This window comes from Anser cygnoides, chromosome 18 (genome assembly GCF_040182565.1).
Source record: "Anser cygnoides isolate HZ-2024a breed goose chromosome 18, Taihu_goose_T2T_genome, whole genome shotgun sequence".
Classification (NCBI taxonomy): Eukaryota; Metazoa; Chordata; class Aves; order Anseriformes; family Anatidae; genus Anser; species Anser cygnoides.
The window spans coordinates 5,027,415-5,046,885 of NC_089890.1; the positions used below are offsets into that span (position 1 = coordinate 5,027,415).

Consider the following 19,471-nt stretch of genomic DNA (forward strand, 5'->3'; position numbering starts at 1 on the left):
CCCGGGTGCCCCCTGCCTTTCGTTTTGGGGCTGGGGAGAGGAAGCTGCGGGTGGGGAGGAAGCTGCTTGCAAAAGGGAGAAGAGCAGCTTTCCTTCTGGTGCTCTGTAGAACAAGCCGAAATGGTGAAGCCGCTCCAAGAATTTCATTTTTTTTCGCTGTGAGAATAACTACGGGTGTCACGTTGTGGTCTGTGCCCTCATCACGGCAGGGCTTCAGAGCATCGTTATTTAGGAGTTTAGGAGGGACATGGGCTTAAAAAACCTCCCAGCGAGTGCCTCTGCCAGCAGTTGAGGGGTAAACACGCAGGGTGCTTGTTTTCACCGTTTTGCTCAGTGAAGGTTGCTGGGGCTTTTTGTTGTGTGTTGTTTTTTTTTTTTTTTTCCTTTCTCGTTTCTCTGAATGAAAATAGAGGGTGGAAAACAGCCGAGCTGGTTTCGCTTCCTGCTCTCGCACGTAGGGCTCTGCGTGGGGGGCTTGGGGCGGCCGGCGGCACCCCGCGTCTCACCCCACGTCTGCCCTCGGCCCCCTATTCCCTTAAAAACACAAGGAGCTGGAGGAACATCTTCTTTTGCTGGACAGCTGCAGGAATCTTACTGATATGGGATAGGGTAAACCCTTACTGAAAGGGCGCGGGTGGGCTATGACGGGCGCGTGGGGCTATCGGGGTCTTTTGGTGCCGTTTTGGGCTCGGCTTGGCTGGGAGCAGTGTGGCAGGAGGACAGCTTGGACCAGCACAGCATTGGCTTTGGATTTCCTTCCCAGGGTGTTGCAGGCTGTGAAATACAAGGGGATAATAGGAAACATGGTGGGGAATTTATGGGCCCCAGCAGGTCCCTATTGGTCCCTGGCAGTGTGGTTTATGGGACGCTCGGAGCTTTCTGCCCTGGGACCAGAGAGGGCAGCTCCCGAGGGTGCTGGGCTCTTAGGAGGCATGCGTTTTTTAGGCAGGCTGAGTGCAGGGATGGATGCTGCCGCGCCCCGGCTGCAGCAGGGAAATGACATTTCCCTGGCACGGGGAGCAGCCGGTGCTGCTTGCCTGATGTCAGGCTTTGAAGTCCGATCACAGGCAGCCTTCTTGTGGCAATATGTGCAGCACGAGCTGCGTTTGGGGTACTTGGTGAACTGCTGGGGTATAAGGGATTGCTTTAATCCCAAATTAATAATTTCTTTTTCTCTCCCCGTTTTTTCCCTTCCTGCTCGTTGGGCTATGGATGGAAACCCCCAGAGCTCCCTGCAGAAGAAGGTAAGTGGGGGCACGTGCCCAGGGTGGGACGGGGAGGGGTGAAAGCTGGGGACAAGGCTGCCGGAGGAAGGTGAGTGTGCGGGGTCATTTCTCCTAATCTCAATTTTAATCCCAGAGACAGCTGGGCTGAGAGCAGAGCCTTCCTCTGACGGAAAGGCTGCCAGGTGGGAGTAGGAACACAGAGGATTTGGTTTCTTTAGTTACAAACAAGCGTAGTAGAAACAGGGCAATGCCAGAAAGGAAGGCATTTCATATTAGAGAGAAAAATCCCTCGCTGCTGCAGGTGGAGCTGGTGATGATCTGCAGATTCAGGACATTACTTTCATTTGATTCAACACTGCCCACAACAATGGGTGTCCCCTGTAGTGCCCGGAGCAGCGATGCTGCAAGCAAGGGACAGGCTCTGTGAGCCCTAGTGGTCTCCATGTCCTAAATTCCCTGCCTTCTGGGGCGTTTTGGGCACTGACGGTGCTTGGGCTTGTGTTTTTCCCCCAGGAAAGTCTCTCTGGGAACTGGTGCTGGAGCAGTTCGAAGATCTCCTGGTCCGCATCCTTCTGATGGCCGCTTTCCTCTCCTTCGTGAGTACCGTGGGCTGGGCACGGGCACCGAGCGCGGGCGGGCTGCGGCATCCCTGGGTGGCGGTGGGAGCTCGGGTGAGGAGGGAGCTGCAGACCCACACCCATGCTTGAAAGGTGCTGTGTCTAAACAGAGCATCGCGTTTCCATCAGCACTGGTGAAATAGGACAGAGTTGTTTATTTTTAGGGGGAGTAAAGAGGCCGGAGGGATGCACGTGCTGGATGGAGGGGATGTGGTTGTGCAGGGCACAGCGATCGTAGCGGTGGCACCGTATGTGCTTAGGTGAGACTGGAGGACTTCTCAGCACTGCTGATCCATCCAAAAGCGATATCCTGCAGCTCTCCAGCCTTCCTTACATTTCCCTAAGACCGTACAGGCAGGAAGGGGCCCAGGGGCACGGTTCCATCAGCTGATCCCAGCGTTGCTGCTTAAAGTTAATGCCAATAGTGTGAATTAAATTAGAAGCCCTGGAGTAATCTGCGTGCCTTGAAGCTTTGCCACTGCCAGATTCTTCTGCCGCAGTTTAATGATATCTTGGCAGCCTTGACTCCTTTCATTCAAGTAATCCATGCTGAAAAATTCATGTCAAGCTGTTGAAGAAGTCACAGCTGGGTGGTTTTTCTCTCATTTGGAAGATGCTCTGTCCCCACCCGTTCATTCAGCTTGGGACTTCTGACACAACCTAGAGCCCAACTAAATAATGCTGAGGAAATGGGCAGGGGAGATCTGGAGATGACTTCTAGCCCAAGGGAAGCATCATACCTACTCTTGTTGTTGCTCACTGAGTGTCTTTCAAAACTTCTGATGGGGATCTCCGATGGTGGAGACCTGACAGAGGCGGATTGAGCCCTTCGCTACCCTGGCAGTAATTACACCTGGCTCTGCTGCGCTGCCTGCTGAGCCCTGGCACTATTTCCTGGCTCAGACCTGGGCAAGGAGTTCACGTTGTGTGTTTCCAGCTGCAGAGCAGACCTCTGGAGGCTGTCGTTGTGCCCCCCTGGGGCTACCAGAAAGCTGCGGTGCTGGGGTTGTAGGGTTGGGGCTCGGGGACAGAGCCCCAGCGGGAGCGGGTTGGGAAGGGGCTGCCAGGGGACGGTAAGATGTGCCCAAAGCTTTTTTGTGTGATCTGTCAATATTGTCTGACCCTAATTTGATGAGCAGTATGGGCTGTATGTGTTCTCGTTGTCAGGTCAGAACATGCATCATTTTTCCTTTATTTCCTAGGTTGAGGGAAGCATTTTGATTTTCCCATTTGTCATCCCGTGTGAATCTGTGACGCATTCACTGATGTTTTCCAGGGTTTCAGCCTTCTTCTCCCCACTTTGTTAGCACTGTGCTAAATGTTTTCATTGATTTGGGCCCAAGTAGCCTCTTTTGGTGTCCCTTCTCTGCTTCTAATTCATCCCAATTTCTTTTCAACACTACTTATCATCCAGTGCAACGTGTGCTGTGCCTCTGTGTGCATGGAGGTTAAATAGTTAGGGAAAATTACTTCCCTTTGCATCTTTTCTTTGGGAGCTTTGGAAAGTAAGGACTGGCAGCACAGAAACATCCAAAGGTGTGTGTGCAGCACCTGCCTTGGAGTCTGGCCATGACTCGGTAGCCGTTGCTGTGCTGCTGGGGTCGGGTACAACGGCGCCGTTTCTCTAGCAAAAAATGGTGATGCAGGATGGAGTGCAGGTTTTGGGGGCAGGAGAGAAGGCAAAGGGTCTGCGGAGATGTCCGTCCACGGGGCAATTGCAAGTGCTCAGGGAATATCCGTGCCTATCTGGCAAGCAAACTCCAGGTGGCCCCCAGGGAGAGCACGAGAGGAGGAAGAGGAGGGAGGGAGGCAAAGCTCAGCTGCGAAGTAACCCCCTGGTCTTGCCATGAGGAGGCGTTGGGTGGGGGGCAAGTGGTGAGGGCAGCAGCACGGATACGTGAAGTGAGCCCCGAAATTCCCCGTGCCGTGTTCGGGTGCTGCCAGCAGCGATGGGCACCGGGCTGATGCACGTGCCGAGGCCAGGAGGGTCTGGGAGCATTTCCAGCCCTCTGTGGCTTCTCTCCTGGGAGTAACGTCTCCCTCCTGAAGCCCTTCTGCTGCTGCGTGGAGGCATTCGGATTCTGGATTCGAAATGAAAATCCAATCTGTTGTTTCATTTTTATTTTTTTATTCCTCCTCTGGCCTGGCAGCGTTTCGGCTGCTCGTGTGGGAGCTGCCTCTTGCTGCTGCTCACGTCCTTCCCATCCTGCTGGCATGGCCGGGAAGGTTTGGGCATCCCAGGGCAGATCCACGGGGCAGGGCAGGGCTCTCGCGTATGGCCAGACACCATGCATGGGGTACAGCTTTCCTTTAAACCTCTGCTTTTGGGAATGTCACCGGGAGCAGCTTCTGGTAGCGTCCAGCCCCCAAAGCAGCACACGGTGCTGTTGCTTGTCCCCAGACGCTGCCTTCTCCAGCAGCACGGCTTCTGCAGGGCTCTTCCCCCACCTCTGCTGGGGGAGATGCTCCCAGCCTCGCCACCTCCACCCAGAGCATCATTTTTTTGCTGATTTTGGTCCTTATTTGTGGTGCCTGAGCATTGCGCCCCATGAGCTGAACTGGGGAGCGGTTCCTGGTGGGGCAGTGGCTGGATGAGGTTGCACTGTTTCCTTTGCTGTGAAGTCAGCGCATGAAAACCTCTCCCCAGGGGTTGCCTTTAGCTCGGTTTTGCCCACATTTTACCTTGGGAGCAGCTCAGTGGGGAGATGTTTCCCACCAAGCTGCTGGAGGAATATGTGGGTTTGGGTGCTGCCACTGAAGGCAGTAGGATGACAAAATGTGTCTCGTGTCTCCTCCTTTTGGCTAACTTAGCAACCAGCTGACCAATTTCATTTTAATAATTCAATTTATTTATTTATATTTAATTAAAAAATAGGCAATTCCTTAAAGTTTCCCAGGAAAGAGAGGCCACATTACTGTCTCTGCTGGAGGAAGAGCTGAAATGCTCACCCTCTCCTTGGCATGTGCATGGAGGAGAGGCACAAAACCAATATTTTTCTAGGTGAATATGAGAAGATGCTTTTTCAGTTCCTAAACAGTGAATCCCTGGCAGCGAAACACTGGGGCTAATGGGGCACAAGGGACACGGGGAGGTTTCCAAAATCCCCTCGAGGTTTTGCAGAGATGTGTTTGTGCTAACCGCTGCATTGACACATTGCAGTGCGCCCTTCAGATGTCACCACCACTGGTGGTTCTCCCATGGGCTATGATTGAGCCCGGAGCGGGGGCAGCGCTGGTGCTGGCAGCACGAGCCGTCTCCTGCTGAACTAAGTCATGCGACACTTATTTTGGGATCCCATCTCACATAGTCACGACGTTTTGAATAAAGGTTTTAGCACCAGCATTATGTGTCCTACTGGTCTGAAAGCATTGGGTGGTAGGGCACCCAAGTGGTGGGGCATCCATGGGAAAAGTGAACGGCAGGGGTAAGACTTGTGGGGAGGTAAGGAGGGAGGCTGGACCCCTGCAATATAAAAATACATTCCCAAAATAGCACACGGCAACATATTTGCTGGTGATTTGCTTGGTGGTTGAGTCTCCTGGCATGGCTCAGCTCCTAGAGCACATGCAAAGCCCCATGACAAAGGTTTTTGTGCCGGTGCTCGCTGCAGCGGAGCAGCCCGGTGGCGTTGTATTGACACAGCAGGGGCTGACAAGCAGTTAAATGGAGTGAAAATATTTGTACACACTTCATTTCTCTTATGGCGTTGGGTCTTAGTGGGATGATCTCACCAGTAAGAAGCTGCAGGGTCAGTCCGTGCCACGTGTTAGCTGCCTTCTCCTCTGAGTCTCTCTTAAAACGTTGGTGCTTGTTCTTTCAACTGCTCTGCGTTCCTTCTCTCCTCCTGCTACCAGATCCTGGCCTGGTTTGAAGAAGGAGAGGAGAGCATGACAGCCTTTGTGGAGCCCATCGTCATCATCATGATCCTGATCGCCAATGCTGTGGTGGGTGTGTGGCAGGTAAGGGACAGCCCCGTGTCTCTCTGCTCTGTGTAGGGCGTTATTTATCCATTTATTTACTGCCTTACCTGCAGTGGGGCTCCTGGAGGCGGTAAAGTATGTTGCTGGCTGGTGAAAAACACATCCAGGTGGGAAGTGCTGCTTCTCAAACCAAGAGCGAGAAAACCAGACCCAGAGATTCAGGTGGTGTCCAGGAACAGTTGTGATTTAACCCAGCAGGGATCGTTTCAGAGCAAGCAGGGGCAGCTGGGGAAGGCGCAGCACGTTCCCCAGCCATGGTGCCAGTGGATGCTGGTTGGGGTCTGGGTGCATCCATTTCTGCAGCTCGAAGGAGCCTCCCCACTTGGACAGCCCCACCACTGCAGCTCTGTTCCTCCTCTGCTTGCAGGAGAGGAATGCCGAGAGCGCCATCGAGGCCTTGAAGGAGTACGAGCCCGAGATGGGGAAGGTGATCCGTGCCGACCGCAGCGGGGTGCAGAGGATCCGCGCCCGGGACATCGTCCCTGGGGACATCGTGGAGGTGGCAGGTAGGGCACCGTCACCCAGCGGCACGGAGGGGAGGGAGCCGGGGGTGGGATGGGGATGCTGGCCTGGGGCTGAAGGCACCCTGCGCCCCGTGGCTCCTTGTTGCAGTAGGGAGAGGGCAGCAGCACCGGATTGCATGCCCTTGGGTGACATGGGGTGGCCCAGCTGCCGAGTCCCCTTGGTTTTGCACACTTGAGGTTTTAGTTGCTGCTTTCAAATCCAGCTACACATTTGGGCCAAAATCGGGGCTTATCAACCTGCGGGGGCTTCATCCCTGTCTGTAGGGTGCGTATTGATTAAAGAGCAGCAACAAAAAGTGGGTTTCTGGCACAGGTGCTGTGTCTCAGGGGAACTCCTGGAAAAAAAGACTTTCCCCCACGTTGCCCATCAAGCTTATCATCTGGATTTTGACACGGCATGACCCCTCTGGCTCTTCTGTCTGGGCTTCGCCCTTGGTTATGGGTGCCTCAGCGTCTCCTACCTGCCACACCAGTTAGGAAGCGATGCGTTCCAGTTATCCTGTCTTGTCTGTGCGTTAAACTATGCTGTAAACCCCCAGAGCCCCTGTATTAATCCTCCCCTTTCCTCCTCATGGCCCTGCTAGTGGAAACAAGCTGCAATCCCTCCCGCCCCAAGCCAGCTCATTGTTATTTATGTCTTCCAGTTGTGCTTCGGCTGGAAGATGCACATAAAAACTGTGCGGAGGCTGGAGCTGAGCAGCGCCTCCAGCCATGGGCTCCAGCTGCTGACCCCAGGGTCTGAAAAAGCTTTGAGGGACACGGGACAGAAGTGTGGCACTTGGGGACTAGCTCTGAGTGTCTCTCACAAGCTCTCCCAGGCCCAATTCCTCCCCGTTCACCAACCTAAGGGAGAAATACATGGCAGTGCTGAAGTGGCACAGGGACCTGCACCCGCTATAGCACAGCTTAATTCAGCCCTGCCACCTCGCCCCAAATCAGGGGCTGGCTGCCTACCCGTCAGCTGCTGAACATTACTTTTTGATGGCTCTGTCTGTGTCATAGCCGGGAGGAAAAGAGCTGAGCTGGCCTCTGGAGCTGATCATTTACAAATTAAATAGCAAATTGTGGTTTTAGCAGGTTAGAGCAAGGGGCAAGGAGGCTGCCAGGTGGGAGAGGTGGGTAGGTATTCCTGCCTACTTGGGACGTGGCATGTTCTGATTTTATCACGGCCACGAGTTCCAGATATATTTGTGCCAGTGATTTGTCCATACATAAACATTTCCAGCAAAGCTGGAAACTAAGACAAGCAGGGCTGGACAGTTGCAAGGGGGGTTTCTTGGTTTAAAAAACTGGCAAATCATTTAAAACAAGCCAACTTTGCCTCTAATAAGCCAATTGAAGTGAGTCCTTGTGCAGGCAGCTGCAGATGGGTTAAACTCATCACAGCTGAACAGCATTTAAAGAAAACAGTGTTTGCTTCTGTTTTCTTCCCCTTCCCTTAGCTTTCAGCACGGCACGTCTCTGATAATCCCCCGAACAGCAGCTGCTGGGTTGGTACGGGGTGCCCGGCCTGCTGTGCGAGGTTATCAGGCTACCTGCCCTGGAGTGGGTGCTACCCCTATAGCTCGACACGGTATCCTGAGATGCCGTCAGCAGATTGTTAGCCTGCACGTCCAGCTCAGGTTTTGCAAACCCTCTCTGCCCTTCCCATGGGGGAGGACGAGCCCTTCACCCCTTTCGAGGGGCTCAGGCTCCCTTGAGCATCTCCAAAGCCTGCGCCTGATGGGTTTGGGGGAGTCTGCGGGTCCCCATGTTTGGCATCCAAAAGCACAGGGAGCCACAGCTGGGATAAACAGCTGCACCGTGGAGCGGCGCCAGGGCAGCCCGGCCCTGAGCTCGGCAGGGTTTATGGGCCCCGCAAGGAAGCGCTCCTTGAAATCCGGGACCGGAGACGTTCGCTCGCGGCCAGGCACTGTGCGGTGTGATGTAAGTCCTTGCAAGCGAGGGCTCTGCTGACCTCAGTGTTTCCGAAAAGCAGTTGCGTTCAGGCGATAAGGGAGCACGAGGAAGAGCCGTGACATGCCAAGAAGCCGGGAGGAGGAAACCCAGCAGGAAAAGCAGTTTTCAACACTTTTTTTTTTTTTTGGTTTTGTTTTGTTTGCTAACATGCACTTCGGTGGGCAGCAAACAATGGCTGTCAGGCAGCCAGGCTGCTTTCACCCGCGACCGCCGCGCCGGGGAACCCGCAGGCGGCTGTTTGTCTTGGCCTCGAAAGGTCCTGGAGAGCTGCTGGCTGGATTGGTGCTTCTGCAGCACCTCCAAGGCCTTGCCGTGCCCCTTCCTGGCATCTGACTGAGCTGCCCTGCTCTTTTTCTTGCAGTCGGTGACAAGGTGCCGGCGGACATCCGCATCATTGAAATCCGCTCCACCACGTTGCGGGTCGACCAGTCCATCCTCACAGGTGCGTTGGGGTGGGTGCTGAAGGCACTTTGCCCCCCTGTCTTCTGCCAAGAGCAAAGTTTGGGGGCTGATGCAGGGCTGAACACTTTGCTGGGGTGAGAAACACGTGGAAGAAGAAGATTTGGGGCTTGGGGAGGACTCAGCACCTTACCTAAAGCTCGTGGCACAGGTGGGCTATGCGCGGTGCTTGTGCATCCCTCTGCTAAATGCAAAGCGAGGGGTGTTCCCAGGTGTTCCCATGTGCTGTTTAACCAGAGGTTCCCAGCCCCCCAGTGCAGCCATCGCATGATGGCCGCTGGTGCACGAGGCCTCGTGACATTAGGGGGATGTGACACCACTGGGGCTTTCTTTTAATTATATTATCTTTGTGATAAGCAATGGAAAAGCCCTTAAAGCTGATAACCCATAATATTTCAAAAATTATCAAACATGGCATTATAAAGGCTCCTCCCTCAGTCCTTAGCTCCTTATCCTGGAGATAAAGAGGTCGTTGTTCTGCAGCCCTCCTCTTCAGAGCGCTCTGCGATCCCCGTGGTGGATGTTCTGATGATTTTGTGGCCGAGTGCTGCTGTGGGGTTTGTGATGGAGGCATTGAGCAGTTCATCTCCCCGCTCTTGTCTCGGCAGGGGAGTCCATGTCAGTGATCAAACATGCAGACCCCATCCCTGACCTGCGCGCTGTCAACCAGGACAAGAAGAACATGCTGTTCTCCGTAAGTCACCGCCTCACCCGTGGTTTTGCAAAGAGATGATGGGCAAAGAGCCCGATGGACACAGGAGGTCTCTGGGCTGGGCACAGTAGAAGCTGCATGTGCAAGACCCAGATCCATAGAAAGGGTCCCAAATCCATAAAAATGGGGACTTGCTTCCACAGGACTTCGTTTGGGTTGTGGCATGTGTTTCCCTGAAACACCTTGAGCAATCTCAGCTGTTTTTTCATCTCGTAGGGTGTATTATAGGGTAGAAGGAGAGAAGGTTTATGGTTGAACCTGGGGCTGTTGCAGGTTTGGGTTTCCTCCTTGCTTATGCCCCTTGGACAGAAGTCAAGCCTGGGAGGGACAAGAGCGCTCTCAGGAGTCATCTGCTGCTTCAGGGTGTTTTTTTGTAGAGTCCCAAACAGCCATGAACCACGTGAGACAGAAACTCCTCCCAGCATGGATTGGGAAATGGGCAGGTTGCCCTGGGTGCTTTGGGGTTCCTGAACAGCTGGCGTGCCCCTTGCTTCGTGCTGGAGGGACTCATGCCATTCGATGTAAATCATCCAGGCTCATTATGGCTGAAAGAAATTAGGAGACGAAGTTCACTCCTCTGTAACCGAGTAATGGCCAGGGACCATGCATGGGTTTAGGATGGGCAAAGATTTGTCCCAGGTTTTAGCAGATGGAGAACTTGTGGGGCCTCATGTCTCATTTTCTCCTCACCTAAGATCTCATATTCTCCTTTCACAAGAAGCCACACACTTCCCCGCTCAGGCTGGGAGATTTCATGCCCATGTATTTACTCTGTTCCCTACCATCCCTTCCAGGGCACCAACATTGCTGCTGGGAAGGCCGTGGGGGTCGTCATTGCAACAGGGGTGTACACAGAGATCGGGAAGATCCGAAACCAGATGGTGGAGACAGAGCCTGAGAAGACCCCCTTGCAGCAGAAGCTGGATGAGTTCAGCCAGCAGCTCTCCAAAGTGATTTTCCTGGTGTGCATCGCTGTCTGGGTCATCAACATCAGCCACTTCAGTGACCCCGTCCATGGCGGCTCCTGGTTTCGAGGCGCCATCTACTATTTCAAGACCTCGGTGGCCCTGGCGGTGGCCGCAATCCCCGAGGGCCTCCCGGCCGTCATCACCACGTGCTTGGCGCTGGGCACGCGCCGCATGGCCAAGAAGAACGCCATTGTGCGGAGCCTGCCCTCGGTGGAGACCCTGGGCTGCACCTCCGTCATCTGCTCCGACAAGACCGGCACCCTCACCACCAACCAGATGTCCGTCTGCCGGGTGAGTGCCAGCGGAGTTTTGGGGTGCGAGGGGGGTGCTGGAGCATGGCCCCATCCCTATCCTGGGATTAAGGGGCTTGATGTCTCCACCGGCCGGTTGCAAAGCTCAGGCTTGTTTTGTCCCCGTGCAAACGTTGTGTTTTGCTCAGTAGGAATTTCAAGGTGAACTTGGACGATGTTTTGTTGGATGGTGGAGGGAGCCCCGAGCTTCCTTCCTACCCAACTGGGGGTGAGGTTTATGGTGTACCTTGGTGCGCTCTGAGTATAAAACTCACTTTTTCATCAGTACCAGCATGGAAGTGCAGTTTTGTTCATTTATTTCAGGGCTCCCACTCCACAGAGCATCTCTTCTGGCTGGGTTTCGATATTAAGGCAGAGCTCCTGGAGAAGCCAACGTGTTCTGCACTGCTTCTGCTCTCTTGCCCATTTTCCCTCTGTTTTCAACCAAGCCAGTGAGAAATTCTGGACCGTGTAGAGTTAGGAAGTCTGGATCTGTGAGGCCAAAATGGAAGGGTCAGTGCAAGGCCTGGGTCCAGCTGTCCGTGGTGGTTTGTTAGGAAAGACTGGGCCATCCCAGTGCTTCTCAGTTTCCCCATTATTCCTCAGGAAAGCTTTTTTCATGGTTTTGGCATGTCAGTTTTATAGGAGAACCTTGGAAAATGTGTCGCCAAGGGAAAAACGGCCCTGGCCACCGTCCCTGCTCTCTGAATTTTGGGTAGTGAAGCAGCAACCGACCACAAACTTTGGTTTGCTTAGCACAAGCTCCAACTGGCTGGAGACGTCTGATGTTTCTGCCCTGTAAAGGATTTAAAAGGAAACCCCGTTGGAGTGAGGGGCTGCCCATGCAGGAGGAGGAGGTTCCCATCAGCTCTAAACAAATAACAAATAAAATAATAAATACAAATAAATAATGATGGGCACCCCCAGCATCTGGGGGCTCTGCAGCAAGGCAGGTAGGATGTGGCAGTGCTGCCCCCCGGCCCCTTCCCACTGCAGGACACTGCTCCTTGGGCTCGTGCGGAGGCGCAGTCGGACGCAGCAGCAATGCCTGGGAGGGGGAGGCAGAGCAGGGCGATTGTGACAAGGTGGTTTTAGCATCAGTCGTCGTTGAGCTCAGCCCAAGCTTGATAACAGTTTGCCCAGAAGAGTGCATTTGCAAAAAAAAAAATCTTAAATTTAAAATTCAAAGTATCCTGCTCCCTACCACGTTTCTGATATCCGTTCTACTTGCTTGGCTGAATTCTGCATCTCAGGGCGCGATACCGACAGCCAGGCTGGCTTCAGCGCACGAGAAGCATCCATCAGTGTTTAACCGATGGGTGCTTGTGGCCAAGGTGCCAGCAGAGCAGCTCAGCGGGATGCAGGGTGTTAATCCCACATGCTTGTATGTGCTCCGTGCATGGGGCGGTCAGGTCTTGGTGCACCAGACACCAGCCCCAAACCTGCTGGAGCTGACAGCGCTGCGGTGAGGCAGTCAAGCCACAAACCCACACAACGTGTCAGCTGGAAGCTGTGGTTTGCATCGCTCACCTTACGGTCGGCTCGGGCTCTCTGGCGTCTGAAGCAGTTGATAGCCCTCTGTGATCGGAGCGCCCGCTCTGTGGATGAAGGGATGCCGTTTTTCTGGATTTTAGCAAGGCTTTTGATGCCGTCCCTCACGGTGCCCTTCTGGACAAAATGTCCAACTGTGAGATGAGTGGGCTCATGCAACGCTGGGTGAAGAGCTGGCGGACTGGTAGGGTTGTGGTGGCTATGTCTGGCTGGCTGCGTTCCCCAGGGATTGGCTTTGGGGTTGGATATTTTCAGTGTCATGGTCATTGATCCGGGTGCGGGGCTGGGACGCATCGTTGGCAAGTTTGCTGGTGGCACTGTTCACTCTCAAGAGACGAGAAGCCTTGCAGGGGGATCTGGACAGGTCGGGGCAGCGGGCGATGAACAGGGGAATGAAGCTGAGCACAGGGAACGCCGGGTGCTGCCCTGAGACGGAGCAGGGCTGGACATGGGCACAGCCAGGGTGCGAGGGCTGGGGGGCTGCCTTGAGCATCACGTGTGGTTCTGGGCTCACCAGTATAAAAAGGTCCATGAGGTCGTCCAGAAAAGCACGTCCAGAAGAGGGTATGGTATGTCTGACGGTCAGACTCGATGATCCTTGTAGGGCCTCTTCCAACTGAAACTCCTACTCTACTCTACTCTACTCTACTCTACTCTACTCTACTCTACTCTACTCTACTCTACTCTACTCTACTCTACTCTACTCTACTCTACTCTCCATCATACTCACCTAAAACTTACAATACGCTCTTATGCACCACAACTAAATTGTCAAGGAGCACAAGGATGGTGTTTGGAAGTTAGGAAGCGAAGCGGAGATGCTGCACAGGTTCGGATGTGCTGCTGTGCCTTGATTCAGCAGCTTTGTCTGTCTGAACAACCCCAGGTGGTTATGACTTGGTGCCTGTCGTGCCTGGGGGTTTCCCAGCGTCACCGGCTGTGCCGTGCTGGCGTTGGGTGGGCGCCGTCAGCTGGGGCCACCTCCAGCGTGGGAGGAAAATGACGCTGCTCCGTGGGCTGGCAGATGGGTGAATGATGCTGATTACAACCTTCCACTATTCCAGACAGCTCTCCTACCTTGTCTGCCTTTTGATGAGTGCTTTTTTTAAAGATGCCACAGAAAATACGTAAATGCAGGCATGTATCACTCATACCCTACCCTCTTTTTAACCTGGAAATTTGACAAAACCTACCCAAAAACTGCAAATGCCCACCTCCCCCTCAGCTCCAGCTTGCCACTCTGTCGGCTGTACAAGCTGGGAGCAGGCAGGAAATCTGATGTAACCTTTGGTTGCCGTGGGTTTCACGGCACCTCTTTTAAATAGGCATGGAAAAATAAAGGGCATGGAATGATTTTTTTTTTCCCTTTTCTATTAAGAAAGTTGCTATTGTGGAAGTGCTGATTGTTTTGTGGCTGTGCTTGAAAACAAAAGAGCTCATATCAGGCAAAAACACCAGTGGCTGGGGTGGATGTTTTCAGGTCTTTTTAATAAATGAGAGTCCAGTCTGTGTTTCTGAGCACGGGAATCTATTTTCTGAAGGGCCCACGAGATTTTGGCTCAGCTGAAGGCTGATGTCACTGGACATCTCAAAAATGCACAAAGGATGCTCCCCCTTCAAAAATCACTTTTGGTGTTGTCTCAGAGCAGGCTCTGCATTGCCAAAGCCTCCGACTTGGGAAATGTCAGCCACTCTTTGCCTCTGTTTCTGATGTTCCTCATCTTGGCCTCCTGGGTAGAGGACCCGTGGAGCCCCAGCTCTCTTCTGCCACCCTTTGCCTCGTGATTTTCTTCAGAGCCCCTCAGGGATGCTGAGAGGCCTCGAGGACAGGCTCAGGGAAAGGATAGTCTGCTGTGGAGGCTGGGTTGGGTTTGGAAGGATTCCCCTAGGAGATGGGATGCACGTTTTGAACACGGAGCGCCCTGTGCCGACTGTGGCTCATTTTGGATGTGAGTGTGCCTGGGCACCAGCCTCATCCCAGCACAGGAAGCCCCCCTCTGTGACACGGGGGGTTTGCCTTCATCCCAGGGTCGAGCAGGGATGCAGTGACCAAGATGTGAGGGCTGAGACCCCAGCCCAGCTCCCCATTAACCACCGGCTGGTTGTTCGCAGCTTTCAACTGGAAACACCTTGGCTTTCAGTCTGGGAGAAGGTCAGGCCCAGGTGAATTCCTCCTGGCTGATTTAAAATGCCGTTTCAGAAATGGAGCCTTAAAAATCATAGCAACAATAATTGATAATAATAAGGAATTAACCTTTGTTGGTTGCTGGAGGGAGCGTGGGCGGCACGTGGAGCTGCTGCATTGCTGGTGCTGAGCGATGCCTGCTGCCTTCTCCAGCGCCCAGCGCTTCCTCCTGCTGGTGAGCATCTCAGATGAGCAGAGGAAAATAAACGGGGAAGAATCGTTGAGATGGGGAGCACCCTAAATTTGGACACGTGAGCAGTGCCCGGGGTGCCCCTAGCAGTATCGTGCTGGCAGCACGAAGTCCCACCTGGCCCCACGCTTACTGCATCAGAGTGGAGCCAAAATATTTAATTTGCCCTGTATGACGTGTGGCAGCTTGCGAAGGTTTCCACGTGCAAGGTTTCCTCATCCCACCACCTCTGCATCTCTGATGAAATGCCATGTTTTGAGTTTGCGGAATTGATGAGGTGTGACTGCACCGTGGTAGTGTGGCTTTCCAGGGAGGTATTTTCTCCTGAGGGATTAAAAGCCAAAAAGAGAGAGATTTTCAGTGTCTTGGATGAAATGATTCAGAGATGCTGTTCCTGGGGAGATGGGTGCCTGATGGTGCTCAGCCACGGGGCAAGCATCACAGCAGGCGGTGTCCTAAATGCAGCTGTGCCTTGATGATGGGTCGTGGGAAGGGTTTAAATGAATCATCTGGAGATGAAGGACAATTGTCCCTGCACCACTTTCACAAGCCACCAAGCAGATCGAGGAGGGCATTGCTCCCCCATGGCTGGGGACATGCATTCATCAAACCAATTCTCTTTGCTAATTATGTTAGTTTTTGGCTCCGGCGTGGGACATAAATAATGATTAGGCAGCCAGCAGCGTTGCTGAGCCATTGCCCCGGCTGGGTCGGGTGCTGCTGGTGCTGGAGGCGATGCCGACGGCACTGCTGGTGCCGGGAGCTGCCCCAGAGCATGGGATGTGCTGGGACAGAGCCGAGGGGAGTTTGGGGAGAGGCGGATTTTTATGACATTTTCATTTCTTATTTGTTTCATTGCTCTCACTGTAATGGCAAGGGAGTGCCTGGAAGGCATTTGAAAGGCAAAAATCACTAAAATTGGAGCGTGTGGGACTTTTACAACTCCCTGGGGCTTTATTAACCGGGCCGTAACCCCAGGAGCGCGCCGGGTGAGCCGGTGGCCGGGAGCTGGCTGGAGAGGGGGCGGTGCGGGGAGCCCAGTCCCGAAGCTTGCAGCTGGCCTGATCCTTCCCTTCCCGGGGCAGGAGGAGGGATGTGACCCCTGCTCCGAGAAAAGCAGAGGTGGCTGCTAAGAAGCTGGCTTGGCCCCGCTCCTCTGCGACAGGCAGGAATCGCTGGATGAGGCAGGCGTGAAAGCTGGGAGGATTTGGGGAGCGGTGGGCACCCAAAAATCGCCACCTAACGCTGCGTGTCCGCCTGTCCCCCTTGCAGATGTTCATTATGGAGAAGGTGGAGGGCACCCAGTGCAGCCTGCACGAGTTCAGCATCACCGGCTCCACCTACGCCCCCGAGGGACAGATGTGAGTACGGTCCCCACCGTGGGGACATGGGGCAGGGCTGAGCTGGTGGCCACGCCGGGGGGACCCCAGCCTCACCCCTTGCGGCTGGGAGAAATCTGGGCTTTTGCTATCATTTCACAGCCACACTGAGAACTGCACATGGAAACCCCAGCTGGGCACTGGTTTTCAGCCATGTTGGGCTTGCAAGCAGGGGGTGGCTGCTCCTCGTGCTCGTCACTTTTGGTGGCAGCTGAGAGAAGCCGTTTTCAGCCGTTGCCTCTCTCATCAGAGCTTCCCCAGCCTGTTTTGAGCTTGTCTCTGGGTCAAACCAGGCACCCTTCTGCCCCCGCTGCATCCCTCTGGGAAGGAACTATGCGTTTTAGGGAGCATGGTTATTTTTCCCAGGAGAAGATGAAATCAGTGCAGGGAATCCAGGGAGGATCTGGGGGAGGCAAAAAGCTTCTCTGAACTCCCCAGGTTTTCTCCCTGGCATGGGGAGATGCCTCCTGGCGTGGGGAGATGCCTCCTGACGCATCCTTGCTGTGCTCCCCTCGGCTGAGCTGTGCAGCGGCTGCACTTCATCCTAGCCTCAGACTTAATTTCATGAATATTTATAAAGCCAATTTGATCCTTCAGTAAGAATCTCCATTAAAAAGTGAGCCAGGTCATAAGTTGGTATTAATCATTGCATTTCACTTAAATAAGGACCGAGGAGCTGTGCTGGGGTCTGGTCCCCTCTGCAGCTGCAGTGACCCTTTTTTCGGGTTCTTTCACGGCACCGGGGCAGCAGCGCTTTGGCCAATGCCTTTCCCAGCGTGGGTCCAACCCAGCTCCAGGCAAGGACAGCCAGCGACAGGCATGTTCCCCAATCCCTTCCCAGCTCTCTCCAGGGCATCACACACCGCAAAAAACATCCCAAATGTTTCTGCTTTCTCAAACACCAAAATGCAGCCCAAAGTGCTTTCGTCCCTGTGCAAACAGATTTTTCAGATTTTCTTGGCCGCTCCCTGTTTTCCGCTCCCGAGCTGTAAGAAGGGCTCCAAAATGTTCTTTCCATTGGGAACCAGCAGTGGAATAAACTGATCCTAATAAATGCCTGACAAATTATTTTTCCAGCGAGCGGGCGAGCGGCTGGGTTTGCACAGCCCTAACCTGCAGTTACCTCTCCTCGAGCCCGGATCATTTTTCGCTTCCCCTGAAAATCTCCGCGGCTGTTTCCACCATCGGGCAGCAGGCGGGCAAGGAGGAGCATCCAACTTCAGTGCTGCTTGCTTCCAGACACGTTTGTGCTCCTGTACATAGCACAGGGCTGCTGCTTCTGAAGCCCTCACCCGAGGCAACGTTTTGTTGCCTGCTCAGAAACAGCCCCAGCGGTGCTGTTGTGAAATTTGTCTCCCTCGGGTGCCCTCCATGGAGCAGGGAGGAGAAGGGACACGCTGCAGGTCCTGCAGCTCCTCCGGGCACAAAGCACTTGGAGACCCTGTGATGTTTTTTGCCTCTTTGCTGGTCCGTCACTTTCACAGCCAGCCAGTCAGTGACCCAGGGGGAGCAGAAGGTCTGTAAAAGGCTGCCATCAGTCCTTACCATTCCTCTGCAGCCCCTTTTATTCTGGGGCATTTCAGGAGTTGATTTGCTCACTGTGTCTATCGGCACCTAGTCCTGCCCCACTTCTTAAAGCACAAAACGAGAACCCAAGCGTTTATCGCCGTGCCCTGAGCCTTACGCAGGCTCTTTCCCCCTCTCTGCAGAATATTTTACTCAGGCTATGTGGGGAGAAGCTAAGCAGTATTTGTCGCGTGGCCGGGCGAAGCGTCAGGCTCTGAGCCGTTGCTTTCCTCCCGCAGCCTGAAGGACGAGCAGCCGGTGTGGTGCGGGCAGTACGACGGGCTGGTGGAGCTGGCCACCATCTGCGCGCTCTGCAACGACTCCTCGCTGGACTACAACGAGGTGTGTGGCGCTGGGTCACTACGGGCTCCTGACCTGCTTTTCCCTTCCCTTTGTGCCTTTTTGGGGTAAAATCAGTGGAGATTTGCCTCTTGAGATGGATGCCCAAGGGTTTCACGCCCTCAAGCACAGCCCATCCTTAGCAGGGATGCTGTGAACATGACGTGGCACCTTCTGGTCTCCATCCCTGGGGTTTAACCCTCAGCCTGTCCTCCCTGCATGGGGACCGTGCTCCGGGATGACCTGGCAAGTGACAGCATCCTGGCTTGGAGATGTATTATGGGGCCGTGCTCCGAAGCTTGAGCTCTGCTTGTTTTTTTCCCTGCTCTCCAGTCAAAAAAAGTCTACGAGAAGGTGGGGGAAGCCACTGAAACAGCCCTGACGTGCCTGGTGGAAAAGATGAACGTCTTCGACACTGACACCAGCAAACTCTCCAAGGTGGAGCGAGCCAACGCATGCAATTCGGTGAGCAGGGAGGGAGGGAGGGCTTGGGGACGAGCCATGGCCACTTGGGTTGAAAAAGGGACGGATTGGGCACAAAGGTGCCATTGCTGGGCTGATGGGGGGGATAAGCCTCAGTAAATCCTCTTGTGCCCGGTTTGTACTGACCCTGAGGTCTTGACCCAAACCCCACTGCCACCCCTGGGACTTGCTCTGGGAAACACCTCTGGTTTTCATGTGAACCTCCAGTGCTGGCTGCTCCGGCTCGCCGGGGTCTCTCTGTCCTCCTGGTGAAGACGCACTTGGTTTCCCAGCTGGATTTGGTGTCATGCTGCTAGGTCTCTTCATGTCTTTGCTTGCTCAAAGGAAGGGCGCTCGGTTGTGCCGCTTGTCCCATGGATAGGTCCAAGCAGGTTGTCATAAATCCCTGGACTGCTTTTTAAGGAGGAAAATGGAGTTTCCCATCTGTTGGCAATCCGGCAGCTGCTTCGTTACGTGGCGCTTTCGCTCTGCCTCTCCCGGCCTTGTGTGCTCGCTGCGTTCATCCCCGTTTGCTCCTGTGCTGGTTTTTGGCCTCTCTGCCTGCCTGTGGTATCCACAGACAGCAAATGCAGGCGCCAGCATCCCCCTTCTTGCATGATTAACCACAGCACATCTCCCTGCGCATCTCTCTGCCCACCTCACTCCTGCGCACAGCGTCGCAAGGAGGGCTGTGTCCTTTTAACTCTGAACTTGCAAGGTTTTGCCACAAAAGAAGCTCTTTTTTTCTGACCCCTTTGCTGACTTATTGAGATGTAAGTATCTGTAAAAGTCCTGGGCAAACAGCTGTTTGTGTCCAGTCGCAAATGATACGTACCCTCCTAGCAACAAAAAATAATAATTGCACAAACAGTGCAGCCACGCAGAGTCCAACGAGCAAGGTAGGCATCAACATCCCTGCTCCCCTCGCCAGAAAATAATTCAAATTGGCCTCAAATGCTCTCTAAATGGCTTTTTTGGGAGCATCCTTCCAGGAGCTGGCTCAGCTGCCACGATGCTGATGTGGGTGCATGAAGGGGATCGGTCTGACAAGGACTGAATGCTG

General features: G+C 54.0%; 1 protein-coding gene across 3 annotated transcripts in view; it reads left to right on the forward strand.

Moving 5' to 3' along the window:
* Positions 1-19,471, forward strand: part of ATP2A3 (ATPase sarcoplasmic/endoplasmic reticulum Ca2+ transporting 3) — a 44,355-nt gene that overhangs the window by 12,236 nt on the left and 12,648 nt on the right. For all 3 annotated transcript variants that reach the window (XM_066979467.1, XM_066979465.1, XM_066979466.1), the window contains exons 2-11: positions 1,227-1,244; positions 1,740-1,822; positions 5,699-5,803; positions 6,192-6,330; positions 8,669-8,749; positions 9,375-9,460; positions 10,273-10,737; positions 15,935-16,023; positions 17,847-17,949; positions 18,280-18,411. In XM_066979467.1, the coding sequence (XP_066835568.1) occupies positions 1,227-1,244; positions 1,740-1,822; positions 5,699-5,803; positions 6,192-6,330; positions 8,669-8,749; positions 9,375-9,460; positions 10,273-10,737; positions 15,935-16,023; positions 17,847-17,949; positions 18,280-18,411 (1,301 nt within the window). The remainder of the gene's footprint in view (positions 1-1,226; positions 1,245-1,739; positions 1,823-5,698; positions 5,804-6,191; positions 6,331-8,668; positions 8,750-9,374; positions 9,461-10,272; positions 10,738-15,934; positions 16,024-17,846; positions 17,950-18,279; positions 18,412-19,471) is intronic.